Genomic DNA, 23,676 nt, shown 5'->3' on the forward strand with positions numbered 1-23,676 from the left:
AAATTGATTTTACTGAACTCCCAAGAAAGGGGGGATACAGGTACCTGTTGGTACTCACTGACACCTTCTCTGGTTGGCCAGAAGCATTTCCCTGCCGCACAAACAAAGCACGGGAGGTTACTAAGGCAGTGTTACAAGAGATAATACCTCGTTTTGGGGTACCTGCTGCTATTTCCTCAGACAGGGGACCTCATTTTGTGGCCAAGGTGGTACAGCAGGTGAGCAAAATTTTAGGGATTGATTGGCAACTCCACACCCCCTACAATCCACATTCGAGTGGGCAAGTGGAGAAAATGAACCACTTAATCAAAAATCAGATAGTAAAAATTGGACAGGAAGCAAACCTGCCTTGGCCACAAGCATCACCGAGTGCCCTGCTGTGAATTCAAACTAAGCAAAGAATAAAGGAAGGGTTGAGCCCATTTGAAATCCTGTTTGGAAGACCTTACATAGTAGGCACTATGGACCCTTCTGAACCAGGGCAATTTAGAGAGGAAATGTTGAACAAGTATGTTCAGCAAATTTATAAGAACCTGAGCATTGTCAACAAACAGGTGATTGGAACCAATGTGAGAGGGTTAGACAGACCAGTCCATGATGTGGAACCTGGAGATTATGTCTATATCAGATCTCTTTCAGAGAACCCTCTGGAGCCCAAGTGGACTGGACCATACTGACATCCTTCACAGCCATCAAAATCAAGGAACAAGCTGCTTGGATTCACCACACCAGAGTCAAGAAGACCTCAGCGAGAGAATGGAAACTCGAATCCCAGGGGCCCCTGAAGCTCAAGTTGTATCGATAATTGTGATTTGTTTGTTGATTGATACTATTAAGGGATGGGAAGGAAATATGTACTTAAATGTTAGTCAAGAATTGGCTTTGCAAACTAATCTCTCTAACTGTTGGATATGCACTGAACTTCCTCGAGGCCAAATGAGGACCCCTTTATTTGGGGTAGCCTCAATGAATTGGACTTGGGGGCCATCAGACTGGGTGACTACATCTGAGAGTAACTTCCACAATTGTCAGCATGGGAAAGATAGCTCAGAAAGCCTGGGTCCAAAGTTTGACTTATTAATTGTAGATCCTTCACGAACCCTTTTTGTAGAAAGTAATGAAATTAGTGAAAATAAGGTAGGATGGCGAAACTTAACAGGGTTGGGCTGCAGCTGGAATTACTCTTCCCCTGGAGAAGTCTCAGGTGTCAATCCATGGGTTCAGGGAAATGGCTGTACCTCTTCTAAAGAAAACAGGCTGGATGTTGTAGGGGCTGGTGTAGCCCTATTAAGTCAAACTAGTTGCTTACTCCCTTATGGATATTGGTGGTTATGTGGAGATGGGTATGCCAGAAAAAGCTTACCCCCAAAATGGACAGGAGTTTGCACTGCAGGCTACTTAACCCCACAAATCACTGTCCATCATGAGATCCTGCCTAGAGGATATTGGAGAACTCTTTGGAGAAGACACAGAAGGACAGCAAATCCCCTTGTCAGATACAACACTGGCTATCACAGTTTTGTTCGAGCATTGATCCCTGCACTAGGCGTTGCACAACTTGAAAAAGCAATAGTAAATATATCAGCTACAATGGAAATCATTGCTAATTCAGCAGCTGATGCGGTGCAGAATCTGCAGGTGGAAGTTAAGTCTGTGAGCAGTGTGTCACTGCAAAACAGGCTGGCTTTGGATATGATTACAGCTGAAATGGGAGGGGTGTGCACCTTGATAAACACCACTTGTTGCACCTATGTAGGTAAGTCAGGACAAATTAAAACTGATGTACAAAATATATGGGAACAGGGGAAAGTATTACATGAGGTGAGCAAGGATGATACGTCATATGGATTATCAGATCTCTGGGAAGAGTTAACCTCATGGATGCCCAATATGCTCTGGCTTAAACAGCTGTTGCTGGGAATTGTAATGATTATTTTATTAATAATATTATTGTTAGTTTTGGTTAAGATAATTATGTGTGCTGGAAAGAGTAGTGTAAGATCCTACCAGAAGTATAAAAATGATAAACTCAGGCATGAGCTGGAAACAGGACATTATTTTAAGAAAATATAGTATAGGAATATACTCTTGGCTGTAAGAAAGGGGGGAACTGATGAACAGAAAATTCTCATTAACAGAATAACCAAGTAGATAAGAATTTTCCTTGTTAGCTGAATGCTGGAATGCAGGGAGGAGGAGAGGAGTTGGCAGACAGCCTCTGCATAGATAAGGAATAGCAGGATTTTTAGTGATTTACTTCTGTTAGTCTTGGACAAGAGGGTCTTTTGCATTAGCTAAAGGACACCTGGGTGATATGTATACTTCTGCTGTTTTTAGATAGATAACCTTTGTATAGATAGGAGGCATCTGGATTTTTCTGTGAAGTATTGACATACTGTTAAAAAGGGTTAGAGGAAATGTTTGTTATAGCCTCATTGTATGTAGGAATTTGTTGTATCACCAAAACCTGTTATAGCCTCATGATATGTAGGAATTTGCTGTATCACCAAAACCCGTTATAGCCCCATTGTATACAGGAACCTGCTGTGCTGCTAAGTGTCAAACAACGACATTGTGTGTTTGCTAGCCGAACTAAGAAGCTTGTGCAACAAGGATGCTGATACTATGTAACCCTTGACTTTAGCTTTAAACAAAAGACTTGCCTATATATGGTAATGTATAACTAAAGTTGAAGGAAAGGACATAGAGGAAGACTGCTTGCTTCAGCCTCACCGACCCCCTGAAGACAGAAAACGACCCCCTAGCAACAGTTAGAGCATGCGTATCCCGAACCGTGGAAAACACAGATACGGAAGAACCACCACATAAAAGACTGATGAACTCAGGGTGAGGTGCGGCAGTTGGTGGAGCGGAGACTCCTCTGTCGCCCAGCGCTGCATTTGCTTTATTGCTCGCCTATTAAATTCTTTATAAATTTAAATGGGACTCAGTAAATTCCTTATAACAATCTTGGTGCCGTGACTCGGATAAGGAATAGGGAGTGGGACGAGAGCACCGGAGAGGCGCCCCGCTGATATCAGCGGCTCCGTTGTTCGTACTCCTGCCTCATCCTTACTGACGATCCGAAATTTGAGCAATAAAGTAAAAGAACAACCGGTTGACCCCATAAATTTTGTGCACAAAAGTCCGGACGAAGACGCGGGACGCGTAAGTATCTGCTTTTTTCGGGCAGGGTTCCGTACGGTCGGGGTCAGGTTCCCCAGAGTGGATTGTGTGGTGTGTGCATGAGAGGGGGCCGATAGCTCGGACCAACCCAAGCGAGTGCGGACCCTCCAGTAGTGCGGTTCTCACTGCTATCCCAAGCGTGAGCCACGAACAAGGGGAAGTAAGTGTATATAATTGTGTGTGTGAACCCTCTGGAAGATGGGACAGGGAAAAAGTAAGGTGCCTGTTCCCATTAAGCGTCCTTATATACCTAAGGACTCACCTTTATATTTTATGCTAACTATGTGGAAACACTATCCAGGTACAGGAAATAAGTCCAAAGATAAGATGATTAATTATTGTATTAACACATGGGGAGACCAAAAGATTGGGTCAGCCGTCTGGTGGCCCAAATACGGATCTAGTGAAGACTGGGTCCAACAACAATTAAACATTTGGGTAAATGAAAAGACTCCTTTTAGCCAGGAAGAAAATGAATATGCAGCGGTATGGGTCACCCGACCAGGGGGACCAGGGGTGTCCCTCTTCTCCCTTTCTTCTATAGATACACAGAAGAAGAAACCAAAATTCAGGGAGGAGGATAATATACCCACGGGACCCCCACCCTATACCATACCCACACCTCCTACAGCAAAATTTACAGATGTATTCTGGATTGGATACAGAAACGCCGCTGGGTCAGGCGTTATTGAAAACACAATTTGTTGCGAAGTCTTGGGAGGACATTAGAAAAAAATTGGAGAAGATTGATAATTGGCAGGATAGAGGGTTGGATGAATTGCTAAGGGAAGCTCAGAAGGTGTATGTGAGGAGGGATGAAGAAAATCACAAGAAACAAGTTCGGATGATGGTGGCAGCAGTCAGAGAGAGTCAAGGGATAGGTAAAAGAGAGAATAGGCCCCCACCTCAACCAGTAGACAGTCGGCAGATGGCTGTGGAAGACAAAAGGGAAGAAAGAACTTGTTTTTACTGTGGAAAGAAGGGACATTTGAAACGAAATTGTAGAAGCAGGATCCAGGATGAAAAAATGTTCAAGGAGGATTAGGGGGGTCAGGGGCTCTATTTATTAGGGACCCAGAAACATCATGAGCCCTTGATAACTTTAAGGATAGGTCCCTTGCAGGAGGAGTTTCAATTTTTAGTGGATTCGGGTGCTGAAAGATCTACTATTCAGCGATTGCCCGTAGGATGTAAATTATCCTCAGACACCACTATGGTGATTGGGGCAAAGGGTGAACCCTTTAGAGTAGGGATTGTGAAGAATGTGGAAGTTGAAACGAGCTCTAAAATAAGTTTAGGAGATTTTTTAATAGTACCAGAGGCAGAATTTAATTTGTTAGGTCGAGATTTGATTGTAGAGTTAGGAATTTCTTTAGAAGTAAAGGATAAAACCATTCAGATTAAGCTCTGTCCTCTACGAACTGAGGATGAGGAAAAGATAAACCCTGAGGTTTGGTATACCCCTGAGAGTGTCGGACGTTTGCAAATACCCCCATTTACTGTCAAAATTCAAGACCCAGAAAGACCAATTATTATAAAACAATACCCCATTTCGATCGAGGGTAGAAAAGGCTTAAAACCAGAAATTGAGAGATTAATTAAACAAGGACTCTTGGAACCCTGCATGTCACCCTTTAACACCCCAATACTGCCAGTAAAAAGGCGGATGGGACTTACAGGTTGGTGCATGATTTAAGGGCAATAAACAAAAGGACTGTGCCTCGTTTTCCTGTGGTAACCAACCCCTATACTTTGTTAAGTAAGTTAGGTCCTGAAAATCTGTGGTATAGTGTGATTGATTTGAAAGATGCATTTTGGGCCTGTCCATTGGATGAATCTTGTAGAGATTATTTTGCCTTTGAATGGGAAGATCCGGACACTGGAAGGAGACAGCAATTAAGGTGGACAGTTTTACCCCAGGGATTTACAGAATCCCCCAATTTATTTGGACCAGCATTAGAACAAATACTTCAGGAATATCAGCCAACCCCTGGGATTACTCTTTTACAATATGTGGATGATTTATTGATTGCTGGGGAAAATGAAGAAGGAGTTAGAGCAGAAAGTATTCGGCTTTTGAATTTTCTGGGATTAAAGGGTCTTAAGGTGTCAAAAAAAAAAAAAAAAAAAAAAAAAAACTACAGTTTGTAGAAGAAGAAGTTAGATATTTGGGCCATTATATTAGTAAAGGGGAAAAGAAGATAGATCCCGAACGTGTCAAAGGAATACTTGCATTACCAAGGCCTAAGAGTAAGAGACAGATACGCCAGATTTTGGGATTGGTAGGATATTGTAGACAATGGATAGAGAACTATAGTAATAAGGTAAAATTTTTATATCAAAAACTTACCTTGGATGGAGTTATAACATGGACTGGGGAGGACGAAAGGAAGTGGTGTGTTTTACAGGAGGACTTGATTAATGCCCCAGTTCTTAGCCTCCCAGATTTAAAAAGGCAATTTTTCCTTTTTGTCAATATTGAAGAGGGTACTGCGTATGGAGTCCTGACTCAGGAATGGGCAGGGAAAAAGAAACCAGTGGGATATTTTTCAAAAATATTAGACCCCGTGAGTCGAGGTTGGCCCACTTGTCTGCAGGCAGTAGTAGGTTGTGCTCAATTGGTCAAAGAAGCACGAAAAGTTACTTTTAGTAGCAACATCAGGGTATTATCCCCACATAATATCCGAAGTGTATTACAACAAAAGGCTGAAAAATGGATTTCGGATTCTAGGTTATTGAAATATGAAAGTACTTTGTTAGAATCCCCTGACTTGTCATTAGAAACTACCAATTTGCAAAATTTAGCTGAATTTTTATATGGCCAACCAGAAGGAGAAAAATCGACACACAATTGCATTACAACAATTGAGGCACAAACTAAGATACGACCTGATTTAGAAGAAGAAGAGTTGGATGAGGGAGAAAAACTTTTTGTGGATGGTTCATCCAGAGTCGTAGATGGAAAAAGAAGGTCGGGATATGCAGTGATTGATGGAAAAACATTAAAAACAATAGAATCGGGACCCTTAAGCCCTACTTGGTCGGCACAAGCCTGTGAGCTTTATGCACTGTTACAAGCTTTAAAACGATTAAAAGGGAAGATAGGAACTATATACACAGACTCCCGGTATAGCTATGGGGTGACTCACACCTTTGGGAAAATATGGGAAGAAAGAGGTCTTATAAACTCGCAGGGAAAGGATTTGATACACCAAGAGCTAATTATTCAAGTTTTAAGGGCCTTACGGGGACCTTATAAATTAGCAGTGGTACATCTTAGGGGCCATCAAAAAGGACTAGACTTCCGAACACGAGGAAATAATGTGGCAGATTCAGAGGCAAAACGAGCAGCAATGGGGGTTATTCATGAATACACTCTGATAGATAAACAAGGGGATCCCTCTAGCAAGGAGCCAGATACTTCCTTAGTATTCACTCCTCGAGAAGAAAAAAAGCTGACCGAATTGGGGGTCCAGAAACAGAGTGATGTTACCAAAGTCAGTTGCTCTTCAAATACTGACGACATTGCATAGTCAGACTCATTGGGGAACCCAAGGATTGATAGATCATTTTAGTACGAAATTTATGACAATTGGACTACACGACTTGGCAAAACAAATTATACAAGGATGTTTAACATGTCTTAAAGTTAATAAGGCAGCGGCAAGGAAGTTACCTTTAGGTGGGCGGCCTATGGCCGTTAGGCCTTTTTCAAACATACAAATTGACTTTACAGAGTTTCCAAAAATAGGGAGATATAAATATGTATTGGTTATGGTGGACCACCTCACACATTATGTGGAAGCCTTTCCTACCTCAAGGGCGACTGCCCAAGCGGTAGCAAAAATTTTGTTGGAACAGATTATCCCACGATATGGGGTAACGGAAGTCATAGATTCAGACCAAGGGCCCCACTTTACCTCTAAAGTAATTAAAAATTTGACAGAGGCACTTGGGATTAAGTGGAAGAGTCATACCCCATGGCACCCACAAAGCTCAGGACGGGTTGAACGCAGGAATGGGGAATTAAAGAAGCAATTAGCGAAATTGACTTTGGAAACGAAAATGTCATGGATAAAATGTTTACCATTAGCCCTTTTGAATATTAGGGCCCAACCTAGGGCAGACATAGGAATTTCTCCTTTTGAAATGTTATATGGTATGCCCTATGATGCTGGAGTTCCAGCAGATCATCCCAAGGTGGTAGACACACACCTTGCTAATTATATCAGTGAATTAATGAGGTTTAGGCAGGAATTGTGGGAAAAAGGGCAGATAACTCAGAGACCTCCTTTAAATATTATCTTACATCAGATAAAGCCTGGTGACTGGGTCTTGATACGGACTTGGAAGGAACCCACCCTGCAGCCTCGTTGGGAGGGCCCTTATTTGGTCCTCCTGACTACTAATACATCTGTCAGAACTGCGGAAAAGGGTTGGACCCACGCAAGCAGAATTAAAGGACCTGTAGACTACAAAGAATGGAAAGTCGTCAGCTCCGAGGGAGATCTGAAGCTCAGATTAGCTCGACAAACAAAGAGAACTCTTTAGGAATCTCCCAGGACAATGAAAGTAGCTGTTTGCTGAGGCGAATTCAGCGGTTACAGCGTAAGATTACTCCATTGTTGAACCGCATCGAACTGGTGTTTGGAGTAAAACTTACTGTGAATCATGAAGAGGATCTTGAATTTATTGTCCCGTGGATCCGCAGGAACTTTGTGAACTATCCAAGCAGGGACCCTGCCTGTTTATGTTGTGGATCACACCTCCATTTGGCATGGGTGAAAATTCTTTGTGGGGGTTGTTGGGATGTTTGTTGGGTATATCAACATCATTTTGTTTTAGGCCACAAATGTAGAGCATGTTCATATGAGTTAGATATATTAAATTATCATGATGCATTGCCTAAAGAAACTGGAGAACCGGATTATCAAAAAGCAAAAGAATTAATAGAAAATCGAGAAGATCTTGAGCTCAGGTTGTTGTATTGGAGATTGAATCAAGCTGTAAAACTTGCAATCACGGATCATGAGACAATAATCTTACAATCAGTTTGTGGTCCCCAGGTACCTTTGCCTCACACACTGCAAGTTTTGGATGAAGATTGGGATGTAGTATGTAAGAAGTTTTCAGCTAGCCTTAAAATTTGATGTCTTTTTGTTCCACAGATAACGGGAAGACGGACCTATTTTGAATAAGACTGGGTCTCCTACATGAATTGGGTTTGGTTTGAACAGTTACCTTTTGCTGTACAGTGTGTCTTAGGATTTATTGTAGCAATTATTGGGTCATTAATTGTGTATTGGATGTAGAAGATTTAAGGTGTGGAAAGGGAATTTGTAATGACTAAAGAACTAAAGGCCTCTTTTGCCAACACAGACCTCAATCTAGGAGCCCCTTGAACACTTCCTGTAATGGGTGACCTGCTGCCGAGAAGAAAAATGCACCTCGTAGCTTGCTGCAACCAAGTTGACGAGCGAGGCAGAGGAAACCTTGTGAGGAATGTTCATAAACACCAGCTGAAGTGGTGGCTCATGATTTTTTATTTTATCGACCAAGCATCAGTGATCTGGACGTTTGAAAACTATAATCCACACTGACCTGTAATCTGGGAATTGATTAATGTGGAAGAATCAAGGGTGGTAGATAAATATGCAGGAGTAGGGAGTGATTGGAATTTTACCGCAAAATTATCATCATTGTGCGTTGGACAAGATTGTCATCGCATAATAACCAAACCCTATTACATATGTCCTGCTTCAAACCCAGGGAAGGGGTATTGCCATGCACCAGGGCATTATTATTGTGCTTATTGGAGATGTGAAACAATAGCATCAAGTTGGAAAGCAGGGGGCGATCCTTTTATAACTGTAACATGGGGGCCTCCTGGATGTAAGGTTCCTAAATATGATTCTGTTGGGGGTCAGCATCCCAGTTCTATGGGAAACAACCAATGTTGGAGGATAGAAATCACAGTAAAAGACCCTGGAGACCCTTCTTGGGAAATTGGACGTACCTGGGGAATAAGGTATTGGGAACCAGGTACCGATAGAGGCAGCATCTTTCAAATACGGCGCAAATATATGCCATATGACCCTCCCATGGCAATTGGCCCTAATAAAGTATTAACATCCTCAAACATGAAACAAGAAGCACCATTAACTACCACTCCTAGCCCAATTCTGTCCGATCTAGCTATAGACGCCACGGGCACAGCCCGTATGGATATACGGACCCAGGATCCCCCTGAAATACAAGAAAATGATCCACTTGAACTGAATGATCCACTATTAGGAATTATGTATGCGGCCTATGTTGCTTTAAACAAAACACATCCAAATTTGACTACCGAATGTTGGCTATGTTATAATATGAGACCACCTTATTATGAAGCTATTGGGCAATTAGGGAAAGTACAATGGACGAATGGAACTAATCCACCTGAGTGTCCATGGGACCAAAATAATACCCAAGGACTCACTATGCAATATGTTTCTGGCTCTGGGAAATGCATTGGTACTGTCCCAAGGCAGTACAGTAGATTCTGTACAAACACAGTATCCAAAGAAAGGATACAAAAAAAGCAGAATGAAAACATTCAATGGGTAATACCGGCACAAGGTGCCAAGTGGTTATGTTCAAATATCGGTATAACACCATGTCTGTCTCTAAAGGTTTTTAATGTGTCAGAATTTTGCATACAGGTGACAATAATTCCTCGGTTAATATATCATCCAATGGAAGAGGTGATACACCACTATGAACATGACTGGACTCGGTCAAAACGAGAACCAGTAACGGCAATAACAATAGCAGCATTATTGGCTGTTGGAGGGGTGGGTGCTGGAACAGGAATAGCTTCATTAATTAAAAATCAAGAAATGCAAACCCTACAAAAAGCAGTAGATGAAGATCTAAGCAGAATTGAACAGTCAATTGACAACTTAGCCACTTCTGTTAAATCTCTGTCTGAAGTAGCTTTGCAAAATAGAAGAGGTTTAGACTTAGTGCTACTGAAAGAAGGAGGGTTATGTGTAGCATTACAAGAAGAGTGTTGTTCCTTCATTGACCATACAGGAATGGTTAAAAATTCAATGGCTGAACTCAGGAAGAGATTGGAACAACGCAAAAAGGAAAGAGAGTATGGGGGAACTTGGTATGAGAAATGGTTTAATATGTCACCCTGGTTAACCACACTATTGTCTACAATGGCAGGACCACTCATTTTAATATTTCTAGGATTGATGCTGGGGCCATGTATAATCCAACGGCTTATACAACTTGTTGAAAAAAGGTTTGAAACCACAAAACTATTAATTCTAACTATGCCACGAAATGGAGGACACGGAATTGAACTGAAGGATCATGAACTGTATCAGGAAAAGGACTTATAGTTAAAGAAAAGAACAAACATTTAAGGGTAACAACAAAAAGGGGGGAAATTGTTAAAAAGGGTTAGAGGAAATGTTTGTTATAGCCTCATTGTATGTAGGAATTTGTTGTATCACCAAAACCTGTTATAGCCTCATGATATGTAGGAATTTGCTGTATCACCAAAACCCGTTATAGCCCCATTGTATACAGGAACCTGCTGTGCTGCTAAGTGTCAAACAACGACATTGTGTGTTTGCTAGCCGAACTAAGAAGCTTGTGCAACAAGGATGCTGATACTATGTAACCCTTGACTTTAGCTTTAAACAAAAGACTTGCCTATATATGGTAATGTATAACTAAAGTTGAAGGAAAGGACATAGAGGAAGACTGCTTGCTTCAGCCTCACCGACCCCCTGAAGACAGAAAACGACCCCCTAGCAACAGTTAGAGCATGCGTATCCCGAACCGTGGAAAACACAGATACGGAAGAACCACCACATAAAAGACTGATGAACTCAGGGTGAGGTGCGGCAGTTGGTGGAGCGGAGACTCCTCTGTCGCCCAGCGCTGCATTTGCTTTATTGCTCGCCTATTAAATTCTTTATAAATTTAAATGGGACTCAGTAAATTCCTTATAACAATCTCACAGATAACTTTCTGTATAAAAGTTTGCCCCAAACTCTCTGAAGACACACAGGCCTTTTGAAATGATTCTACCTGTGTCCGGCGCTGAAATAGAAGCATAATACAAGAAACTTACTGAGTCTCTTGTGTACCTTTCTCTAAGTCAGTATCCAGCTCCAAAAAGAAATAGCTGATACCCCACTTTCTTCCAGGATGCAAGCTGCCCTAAGGGAAAATTCAACACCTGGAGGGAGCCAGCCTGACTTGAAGCCATGGACATGGGAAGAAGTGGGAAGGGAGTTACTAGACTATGTCAGGCAGTATAGTATACCTGAGGAAATTAAAAAACCTCAAACTAGAGGCTTGAGGCATGTGAAAATGATTCACCCACCAAGCCCCCAGGGCCAGTTGCGGCGCATTCCTAGGAGGCACTTGGCTAGGGGCAGGGAACACTTGAATACCCGGCAATATTGGTGGGGGGTGGGTCAGAAGAAAGGTATTCCAAAAGAAGTGATTGATGGAGCAGCCACGAGGCAATTAGAAATCATTGTGAAATGCTGGCCTGAGCCTAAAGAGAGGGCTGAGGCCACTGCTCCCCTCTTGGTGGGACCATTTGGTGAGGGGAGGGGTATGCCCCCCAGGGCAACTAAGGGCTTCACTTCTCAGTGGCGAGTGGGGGGTGAAGCATGAGTCAGGAGATCACCAAAAAAATTGTACTTGGTTTGGGAAAAAGCTTTTGTATATGTTCAGCGTGGCTTTGAGAGAACCTGAAGCAGTCAACAATACTTACAGGCCCATTCGAAGTAATTAAGCCAACTCTTTCAGGGATATCACCCTGGAGGGTGGCTCTGAGAACCTCTGTGTGGGGAACCTGGAAATACCAGTTTTGTATGTTTTAAGGTTGTGTTTCTTATTTAAGTTCTAATGCTGAAGATTACCTGATGTAGTGTCAGAAGGACTTGTCTTGTTACAATATAGAAGACCCCTGAAGTTTTGCATCACAGAAGACATGTCTTCAAGGACTGTACTTTCCATAGCCCCACAGATGCATTCAGTTCTGGAAGGAAGCTCTCACTTCAATTCCAAACTGAAGGACTGATGTGGGGGGCGGGGGGGGCGGGGGACGGGGGTATGGTCTTGTTCTCCTGGCTTCCAGGAGGAGCAAGGATGCTTTCACCTCGTGTAATTACCTGTTTTATTTTTGTTCTGTTTTGTTAGTATTCTCTTTTCCCTTGTGTAAGACCCTGTTGTATACAGTGATTCAACATGTAGTGTCCAGTATGCAATTTGTGTCTAACGATGGTGTACAACAGATTTGTGCCATTAGCCAATCAAAACTTATGTCTATTGTAAAAATTGTTTAAAACACCTTTCCTTTCCTTTCCTTTCCTTTCCTTTCCTTTCCTTTCCTTTCCTTTCCTTTCCTTTCCTTTCCTTTCCTTTCCTTTCCTTTCCTTTCCTTTCCTTTCCTTTCCTTTCCTTTCCTTTCCTTTCCTTTCCTTTCCTTTCCAAACCTTTCCAAACCTTTCCTTTCCAAACCTTTTCTTTCCTTTCCTTTCCTTTCCTTTCCAAACCTTTCCTTTCCAAACCTTTCCTTTCCTTTCCTTTCCAAACCTTTCCTTTCCAAACCTTTCCTTTCCAAACCTTTCCTTTCCTTTCCTTTCCTTTCCCTTTCCTTTCCTTTCCAAACCTTTCCTTTCCTTTCCAAACCTTTCCTTTCCTTTCCAAACCTTTCCTTTCCTTTCCAAACCTTTCCTTTCCTTTCCAAACCTTTCCTTTCTGAACCTTTCCTTTCCTTTGATGAATAGAAAATTCTCATTAACAGAATAACCTAGTGCAGGTAAGAATTTTCCTTGTTAGCTAAAATGCTGGAATGCAGGGAGGAGGAGAGGAGTTGGCAGACAGCCTCTGCATAGATAAGGAATAGCAGGATTTTTCAGTGATTTACTTCTGTTAGTCCTAGACAAGATGGTCTTTTGTATTAGATAAAGGACACCTGGATGATATGTATGCTTCTGCTATTTTTAGATAGATAACCTTTGTATAGATAGGAAGCATCTGGACTTTTCTGTGAAGTATTGACATACCTCTGTCATGACAGACAGATAACTTTGTGTATAAAAGTTTGCCCAAAGCTGTCTGAAGATACACAGGTCTTTTGAGATGATTCTACCTGTGTCCGACGTCGAAATAGAAGCAACACCCCAAGCACAATTTGGGCAGAGAGCTACCTTGTGGCAGAGAGGAAGTTCTTCATCCAAATAACATCTAAGCCACCCAACCTCTTTGCGCATCTGGTGCAAGATCAGGCTGCCTACACAGAGGCATTGAGACAGTTTGAGGAGATTGAGGAGGAGCTTTTGGAGAGAGTGATCCCAGGGATCCTAAAGGAAGAGGCGTGCATGGAGCTGTGCCTCAGGAGGTGTATGTCAGCACCTGGAGACTGAGCAGCCTTTCCTCCTCCATGCCCTCAGTGTCTTCTGGGAACTTTCCCCTCTGTACATAGTGGTAAGTACATGTTATTTGAGCAAGTGCTTCACCTGTGTCTGTGTTTTGCTTTGTTGGGAAACGTGGCCATAGTTTTGCTGACTGCTCTCCTCCCCCAGAGTCAGGATGAGCACCTTGGCAGAAGAGCTGATGTGGTAGGCTTTGGTTTCTCTAACTCTTTTACTAAGGCTTCTGCCATGGGGCAATCACAAGAAGTTCTACCCCTTGACAGTTCTGCACATTGCCTCTTCAGGCACAAAGTGTGAAGGGTGTTTTCTTGGTGTATTGTGGGAAGTCACAGGCAAAGTGAACCCTTTTGCCCTACAGCATTACCCTTGCCAAACCCGGTCAGGTGGCAAGATCTTTGATCAGCGTGGTTGCACTTCAAGGCACACACTCATCTGTCTGTGCCACGTTCTGGGGAAGCAGTGGCCTAACAGCAGTTGTGTAGTGCAAGAGATGCTCCTCATGGCTGTGTTTGGGACATCCCCAGTGGACAGCATATGGCTGACCACTGCCAAGATCTTTGATCAGTGTGATGAGTGATCAGAGAGTCAATCAACTCAAGGGGCCTGGCTATTGCAGGCTCCCACAAGAGCCCTGCTCTTACAATGCCTGCTCATGCCCTCAGCTCATATGTACAAGGTCTGCACTGCCAGCAACTATCAGAGCAGCATAATACTGATGACAACTGAGAAGGTCAGTAAGAGCAAAAAGATATGGGGATGGACAGGTGGAAGTCCTTCTTAAACTGAGGGGCCCAGAACTGGACACAGTACTCAGCGTGTGGCCTAACCAGTGCAGAGTACAGGGGCAGAATGACTTCCCTGCTCCTGCTGGCCACACTGTTCCTAATGCAGGCCAGGATGCCATTGGCCCTCTTGGCCACCTGGGCACACTGCTGGCTCATGTTTAGGTGAAATAAACAGATGAATAACAGACATTTAGGTGAATAAAACAGACTAGAATAAAACAGAATAAAGTAGGTGTGCAAAACTTCCTGTTGCTGCCTGCTTCAAACACAATGTGAACATGCTTACCTCCACACTGAAACCAGCCTCCAATCAAAACACTTCATCAGCAGCAGTAGTGTGTGTGTGTGTGTGAGCGCAGGAGTATGCATACATTTGTATAGTCCAGTCACCCAAACAAGCATCTGTATTTCTCTGTGCAGGGTGAAGAGCAAGGTGACAAATCTGTGAGCTGTATCCCAGCAGAACTCTTCCTATCCATGGTACAATTGATTCAGGCAGAATGACAGGAAGGTAAGGGAACACAGAGATGAGATGAGATGAGAAAAAGAAAAGCTGACATAACGGTGCCTCACCACAGTCCTGCAGTCATCAGAGGAACAGAAAGATCCCTCAGAAAGGATATCGTGAAGGGTAAAGATAATGGAGGATTCAAGCTCCTTTCAAAAGAGTTCAAGCCAGTGTCACATAGAGTGGTACCACAGACTCAGTGGCACTGCCTTCCCTGAATGAGGACCTGCAAAGTCTGCACTGACAGAAACTATCAGAGCAGCATAATACTGATGGCAACTAAGAAGGTCAGCAAGAGCAGAGAGATATGGGGATGGACAGGTGGAAGTGAGAAGGCTGGTTATCATCCCTTGAAAAAGCATCCTGGAATACAAGTCCCAAGCTGGTGCTGACAACTCAGTGCCCGAGTGCATGGAAGTACAGCCTTCAAGATCAGACTCGGTGTGGCCAGCCTGATCTAGTTGGAGGTGTCCCTGGTCACTGCAGAGGGGTTGGATAAGGTGAGCTTTGAGGGTTGCTTCCAAGCAAATACAACCTGTGAATTCCTGAATAAGAAACCCCCCTCCAAAGAAGGTAAATGTTATGGCAACCAAGTGCTGAACTAAAGCCTGTGCTTAGTTCACAGGCACAGCAGCTATTCAAGCACTTCCTCCCTTCTGTCCTACAGCATCATTACAAATTAGATTCCTGCCCCCAAAACTACAACAATAGAAGTCTCTGCTTTGCAGTGTTAGTCCAGGGAAGATGCAGAGAAATGGGTTGTGACACCTTCAGCTGCAGAGCTAATCCATCATAATGCACTGCAGCTCCTACAAATTGCTGCCCCAGGCAGATAATGGCAGGCATTTCCAGCCCTCCCCAGATGGCTAATACGTGGCAATGGTTTGTAACCTGCACATGCTGGACCACCACAGCTGCTCCACTGAAGCAGTCTTGCAATACTGATGGATGCTCTTTTTGACCCAGAATATTGAGCATGTTTAATAGAGAAGTACTGCCACCAAAATCATTGCCTTCTCTTCCTTTCCTCCCCATCCCCAATTCAAAGGTCAGAAGTAAAATCAAGCTCCATCATAGCTGTTCAGCATTCTCATTTTTGGAAGAGATATTTGTGCTTTCATCTGACAGCTCAGCTGAAATATTCTGTCCTGTGCCAACAGAAAGGATGGCTCTGCACATTAAGCAAAATGACTCTGACACCTTTACCAGATAGGGTGTGCTCTCTTTGTGATGGGCATGTACCTTCTGCTTTCTCTGTCCCCAGACCTAAGCTCTGGCTTCTTGCTCCTATGAGGAGTACACATGTCTGACTTATTTTATTGCTTCTTAATTTAATCTTTAAGAAAGCCACAACTGCACAGGAAACAGTCACTTAGCACTGTGTTAGGCATTGTAACACACATCCATAGAATCATTTCAGCTGAAAAAGACCTTTAAGATTGTTGAGTCCAATCACTATTTAACTCTACCAAGTCCGGTGCTGAACCGTGCCCCTCAGCACCACATCTGTACCCCTTTAAAACACCTACAGGGACTGGGCATTCAACCACCTCTCTGGACAGCCTGTCCCAGTGTTTGAGAAGCCTTTCAGTGAAGGATTTTCTTCTAATGTCCAATCTAAATCTCCCCTGGTTCAACTTGAGGCCACTTCCTCTCATCCTATCACTTATTACTACCACCACCTCTTTTTAGGGAGTTGTAAAGAGCAAGAAGGTCTCCCCTCAGTCCTCTTTTCTCCAGGCTAAACAAGCACAGTTCCCTCAGCTGCTCCTCACCAGCCCTGGTCTCCAGACCCTTCACTAGCTTTGTTGCACTCCTCTGGACCCACTCCAGCAGCTCAATGCTCTTTTTGGAGTGAGGGGCCCAAAACTGAACCCAGTACTCAGGATGTGGCCTCAACACTACTGAGTATAGCACCATCACTTCCCTGGTCCTGCTTGTCACACTATTCCTGACACAGGCTAAGATGTTGCTGGTCTTCTTGGCCACCTGGGCATATGCTGGCTCATATTCAGGCAGCTGCAGACCGACATCCCCACATCTTTCACTACTGGGCACCTTTCTAGCCCCTCTTCTTCTAGCCAGGAGTGTTACATGGAGTTGTGAGACAGGTGCAGATCTTTCTCTGATGGGCTGAGGACAACCCAGTCTTCAACCCATGAGTGGAGTTTTCAGGTTCTGTGCACACATGTATTGGGGCATGCACTAATGGTCACAGATGAGTTATGGACAGCTTAAGAGCCCAGCCAGGCAGCAATCTTTCATGGGACTCCAGCAGATCAAGTGGAAATTTTACTTTCACTTTTCCCTCATCTAGAAACCATGTTGCCTACTAGTTCTGAGTGTATCACATCTTCACTGATCCTTTTTAGACTCCCTTCCACATTCAGGCCTTCCAGTACCTGAAGGGAGCCTGCAAGAAAGCCAGGAAGGGACTTTTTACAAGGGCTTGTAGTGATGGGATGAGAGGGAATGGATTGAAGCTCGAGGAGGGCAGATTTAGACTGGAGATTAGGAAGAAATTCGTTACAGTAAGTGTGGTGAGACACTGGAACAGGTTGCCCAGGGAGGTCATGGATGCCCCCTCTATGGAGGTGTTCAAGGCCAAGTTGGATGAGGCCTGAGTGACCTGGTCTAGCCGAAGGTGTCCCAGCCCATGGAACTAGGTGGTCTTTAAGGTCCCTTTCCAACCTAAATCATTCTATGAATCTATGAAAAAAAAAACAGTTGCCTTTGGTGTTAACAGTCTGTTTTCTCAGTAATCTTTCCCTTGTTTGAGAATTTTAAGGCTGAAGAGACTGTTAAATTGGCTGATCTGATCTCCTACATGACCCAGTCCAGAAAAGATCACCCACATGCTTCCACGATGAGCCCAGTAACTCAACATTTAGCTAAACATTGTCCTGTAAGGACCTTTTCATAATCTGAGGACGCTGCAAGACAAAGAATTCACCACAGCCTTTTTGTGATAGTGTCACAGAATCACAGAATGGTTTGGGTTGGAAAGGACCTTAAAGGTCATCTAGATCCAACCACCCTGCCATGGATAGGGACACCTTCCGCTAGACCAGTTTGCTCAAGGCCCTGTCCAACCTGTGACATCTTTGAGTGCCAGTACTTTAGTGCTGAACAAGAAGACTTACTTTCATTTTGCTCTTTCCTACCTGCACATTCTGCCAGCGCTTTCTGATTTTTCAGCAGCATTTTTGCATCTTTTCAGTTTATGCTTCATCTTCTTTCTTCTATGCAACTACGTATCCTGGAAATTCAAGGAAGAGGAATCATTAAGAAGAAGAGATCCAATCCCATGGCACCAGTGTACTCAGAGGGATCATTCTATGAGCTCCCTACTAGAGAACACTCTATTATGACACCCAGTCCTTTTATAAACAAGAGAAGCAAGTGAAAGTTAAGCTTGAGCCAGGTAGGTATTCACGTACGTCCATGAATGTCATGGAGAATGGCTGGTCAAGAACAACTGGACAAACTGGTTCCTTGATTTCCCCTGGCAAAGACAGATGGGTTGTCTCTCTACCTGCTCATTCCATTTGCTCCTCCTCAGACTTTATTTTTTCTTTTATTTCAGTGTGTTTAGAAAATACTTTTAACAAAGACCTGTGAAAATACTACACAGAGGCAGAATCTGAAAACTGTGAGGAGGAAAGCACATAAGCATCTGCACAGGAAGTAAGGTCAGGATGACAGTGAATATATTGACTGGTTTCTTGCTTTTCTGTAGGAAAGCAAGCTTCATATAGACATTCAGAAACACAGCTACTGTCAAGGTAACCTGTGAATGAACCCTTCTCCTCTGTGAGTCTGTGCACAGCGTTGCATCACAAGATTTGAATAGACCAATTTAAAAGGACCCAGAGGAACAGTGAGATTGATCCAGTAAGGAAGAAGAGAATGAACTGAGGGTAGTTTCACCTACAGATAAGAGAATTAGCAATCTTCAGCACAGCAGAACTGTTGCAGAATTCAAAGGAATAGTCTCCTCTACAGCTCCACAAAACAGGACAAAAAGTAGCATCCTTAGGTTACACAAACAAAAAGCTAGGTCAGACATTAGTGTAAATCCTGCTGATGGCAATGATGGAAAAGCACTGGCAGAGGTTGCCAAGAGAGGACACATATCTTTATCATTAGGTCCAGAGGAGGGCTACAAAGACAAACAGGGGGGTGGAGCACCTCTGTGACAAGGACAGGCTGAGGGAGGTGGGGTTGTTCAGCCTGGAGAAGAGAAAACTCTGGGGAGATCTAATAGCATCCTTCCAGTACCTGAAGGGGCTACAGAAGAGCTGGAGAGGGTTTGTATAAAGGCTTGTGGTGATGGGACAAATGGCAATGGTTTTAAGTTAGAGCAAGATGGATTTAGATTAGACATCAGGAATAAGTTATTTGCTGTGGGGCTGGTGAGATACTTGAAGGGGTTGCCCAGAGTGGTTCTGGATGCCTCATCCTTCTAAGTGTTTAAGACCAGGCTGCATGAGGCTTTGAGAAATGTGGTCTAGTGGGAAGTGTCCCTGCACATGGCTGGGGAGCTGAAACCAGATGATCTTCAAGGTCCCTTCCAGCTCAAGCCATTCTACTGATCGTTGGAGGTTTCTAATAGGTAAGACAAACACCTGCCAGCAGTGGCATGGGTGCAGTTAGCTCTCCCTTGGACAGAGAAGTGGACTGAAAACCCCTGGAGTCCTTTTCAGCTGTGATCCATACATAACTGGAACAACAGGGGAAAAAAGCTAGTAAGTAAGAGACATTGGATTCAACTGCACTTACTCTCCCCAGTGAGCTCCAGATCACGTTTGCTTGATTTTGTAAGTTTGAAGTACACTGGTTTGCTTGTGTAGCAAAAGTCATTTATGCAGATAACTTATAAAGCATTTCACATCATGGCAAATTACAGTTGTCAATGCAAATACAAGTAATATGTATAGAAAGATTGTAACATGGCCTCGAGGTATCATCTGGAGTCCTATCTGCTTAGCCTATTGACAAAAGCTGAGCTGCTCTAAACTGTCAGTGAAATGTCTTGCCATCTGAACTGCAAATGAAGCTGTGCTCTTTTGATTTGGAATATCATTGTCAATCACCAAGATTCAAGAGCTGGAGTTTTGACTTGTGACTTCTTTGATGGTTCACAGGGCAAACCACTGCAGCTCTCTCACCACTACATTACTATTCCCAGGGAAAATCATGTAAAAGGGAAAAAAAATAGTGGGAAGATACAACCACTGATAAAAAGCAGGATGAACAAAAGACAAGGCCCGTGTGAAATAAATATCATTGCTTAGAAAATGCAGAAAGAGTGGGAGGAAACTTACCACAAGTGACCAAACTTATTTCCTCCCAGCCACAGACTGTGGAAAGTGGAATAGCTCTACTGCAGACTGAGGCCAACATAGCTGAGGATGGAAACACACAATCATCACTGAGCAGATGTCAGAAAGGAGACCTTTCCCCAAAGACAAATATTAGCTACTGGATGATAAATTCTGTCAGCAGACACTTACAAGAACTGAATGATACAATAATAAGAATAAGAAGAAAGCATAAATTAAAATTTAAATAAACACATAAATAAAAATAAAATAAATCAAATAAAAATAAATTAAAATGAAATAAATAAAAATAACTAAAAATAAAGAAAATAAAATAAAACAAATCAATTAAAATAAATAAAATAAATAAATAAACTAAAATAAAATAAAATAAATACAATTAAAATAAAATAAAATAATTAAAATTAAAATAAATACATAAATAAAGATAAAATAAATAAAAATAAATAAAATAAAATAAATTAAAATAAAATTAAATTAAAATAAAATAAAATAAAATAAATGAAAATAAAATATATAAAATTAAATTAAATTAAATTAAATTAAATTAAAATTAAATAAAGAAGACTTTAGAAACCACTCCCAATAAGCTACTCTTAAAGAAACAGAGGCATTTACAACAGCTAAGTTCTAAGTACTGAAGTATTCACTCACAGGAATCCCTGTGGGAAGGAAAGCAATCCTCTTTCCTGATTTCTGGCAATGGCTTATGGCAGAAAGCTGCAAGTGGAAGGATTTATCTATTTTGTTTTTAATACACCATCCACGATTCCCCAGGGAGGTTTGGGCATTTAACAGAAAATCAAATTAAAAACAGGTAGGTTACCAAAGTAACCTAATTAGTGTAATGCATTTCATATGCCAGAAAACACGTAGGATCTCAGGTGTTCCTGGTCCCTGATAAACCATTCAATTTAACCTACATATTTTTATGTAAGCCAGCAAGGAAAGAATACCCTAAAAGCCAAGGAAAGGTGGGATTTGCGTGCTCTGATCTTTTGCTGCTTTTCTTAAAAATCTCTAAATAGCTCAGTTCTCACACCTCATCTTTTATTATCATTAAACAAGCCCATTGTCGTCTTTACCATCGACGTTAGAATGTTCTCTGGGCTGTTTTCCCAGGCCTGCCATGCATGAAACAAGAGTCCCCTCTTCTGGACTGAGGTGATGTTGCACTTACTGCAGGGAAACCGCTGCAGAATGGAATTCCTGTTAATGTTTACTGAGGATTTGGGTTGTTGGCTGGGGTTTTGCGGGTTGTTTTCCCCCTAATTAAACCTTACAGTACAAGGAAAGCCTTGAAGTCTACAACAAAGAAGCCAAGCACATAGAGAGAGAGAGAGAGACAGAGAGAGAGAGAGAGAGACAGAGAGAGAGAGAGAGAGAGAGAGAGAGAGAGAGAGAGAGAGAGAGAGAGAGAGAGAGAGAGAGAGAGAGGTGAAGAAATCAAGGAAGTATTGAATTGTGGGGTTTGGCATTCAGTTTTAAGCTGAAGGCACTGACAGCTTAAGCAGCTCTAAGTAAAGGTTTGTCACCATTTCAGGAGTGAAGCATGAATTCTTTGGAATGTTTGGCTGCCAAACTCTAAATATAATAAATCAATCAATAAATAAGTAAACAAATAAATAAATAAGGAGACCTTATTGAACTGGAAGGAGTTTATACCAAAGGAGTGTCTCAAATAAAGAGTTGGACCTGAGCGTGGATTACATAACCTAAGACCAGCTGCAGACCAGATTGGAAATAACCACCCACTGAAAGAAAAAAATACAGACCAAGGAAATAAGGCAGAAAAATCTCAAAGGCCAAATTCACAGAAGAAAATGGCCCAGTGAAGACACCAACCCTCAGCCTCACCTCCAGCAAAGCATTAGGAAACCCATTTGCAAAGCTGCATTATGTATCTGAAACTAAGTTGTGTTCTCCCCCCGGTTCCAGGCTTTTGTTTGCAAGTATCAGCCCAGAACAGCAAAGTACACAGTGTGGAAGAGCTGAAGCATCTGAGAAACCTCCTGCTGATGGTGAATGGTAGCTAGAGAGTCACTTCTGCAAACAGATGGCACCAAGGTCCCCTCCAGAACAACACAAGCAGGTGATTTGAGGGAGCTGGGGTTGCTTAGCCTGGAGGAGACTCAGGGGTGACCTTATTACTCTCTACAACTACCTGAAGGGAGGTTGTAGACAGACGGATGTTGGTCTCTTCTCCCAGGCAAGCAGTACCAGAACAAGAGGACACAGTCTCAGGCTGCGCCAGGGGAGGTTCAGGCTGGATGTTAGAAAAAAGTTCTATACAGAAAGAGTGATTGCACATTGGAATGGGCTGCCTGGGGAGGTGGTGGAATTGCCATCACTGGAGGTTTTTAGGAGAAGACTTGATTGTGTGCTTGGTGCCGTGGGTTAGTTGCTTGGGCGGTGTTGGATTGGTTGATGGGTTGGACGCGATGATCTTGAAGGTCTCTTCCAACCTGGTTTATTCTGTTCTATTCTATTCTATTTCACACCGCAAGCTTTGCTTCACAGACCTCCACAACTCTTGCCTTAACCAGCAGACAGCCTGCAAAACTTGACAACCTCCACAGAGGTCTCCTCACGCCTGGAGGAATGCAGAAGACAGGAAGGAGAGAGTTGTTAGCCATTGGAATAGGCTGTCCAGGGAGGTGGTGGAGTCATCATCCCTGGAGGTGTTCAAGAGGGGATTGGACATGGCACTTGGTGCCATGGTTTAGTCATGAGGTCTGTGGTGACAGGTTGGACTCGATCTTTGAGGTCTCTTCCAACCTTGGTGATTCTTGAAGGGGTGAGAAGTGCCACCATGGCTGTCACCCAGCCTTACTGCAGTCTTCTTTCCTTGGAGCTCTCTAATGGGAACTGCCTCAGTGGAGATACCAAGCAGCTGGATGCCAGGAGAGAGGCCAGCCAGAAACCCATAAGCCTTGTGATCAGGACAGCTCCCAGACAGGGGAAAGCTTTCCACTCAGAGTGGGGCAGGGTATCACAGTATCACAGTATCACCAAGGTTGGAAGAGACCTCAAAGATCATTGAGTCCAACCTGTCACCACAGACCTCATGACTAGACCATGGCACCAAGTGCCACGTCCAATCCCCTCTTGAACACCTCCAGGAACGGTGACTTTACCACCTCCCTGGGCAGCATATTCCAATGGCTAACAACTCTCTCTGGGAAGAACTTTCTCCTCACCTTCAGCCTAAACTTCCCCTGGTGCAGCTTGAGACTGTGTCCTCTTGCTCTGGTGCTGCTTGCCTGGGAGAAGAGACCAACCCCTTCCTGGCTACAACCACCTTTCAGGTAGTTGTAGAGAGCAATGAGGTCTCCCCTGAGCCTCCTCCAGGCTAAACAACCCCAGCTCCCTCAGCCTCTCCTCACAGGGCTGTGCTC

General features: G+C 43.1%; 1 protein-coding gene across 1 annotated transcript; it reads left to right on the forward strand.

Annotated features, from left to right (window-relative positions):
• The first annotated feature begins 756 nt into the window (after positions 1–756).
• On the forward strand, positions 757–4,231 carry LOC128899506 (uncharacterized). The gene is made up of 3 exons (XM_054178877.1): positions 757–1,990; positions 2,993–3,168; positions 3,731–4,231. The coding sequence occupies exons 1-3, from the start codon at positions 757–759 to the stop codon at positions 4,229–4,231; spliced, it is 1,911 nt and encodes a 636-aa protein (XP_054034852.1).
• The last annotated feature ends 19,445 nt before the right edge of the window (positions 4,232–23,676 follow it).

This window comes from Dryobates pubescens, chromosome Z (genome assembly GCF_014839835.1).
Source record: "Dryobates pubescens isolate bDryPub1 chromosome Z, bDryPub1.pri, whole genome shotgun sequence".
NCBI classification, from domain to species: Eukaryota; Metazoa; Chordata; class Aves; order Piciformes; family Picidae; genus Dryobates; species Dryobates pubescens.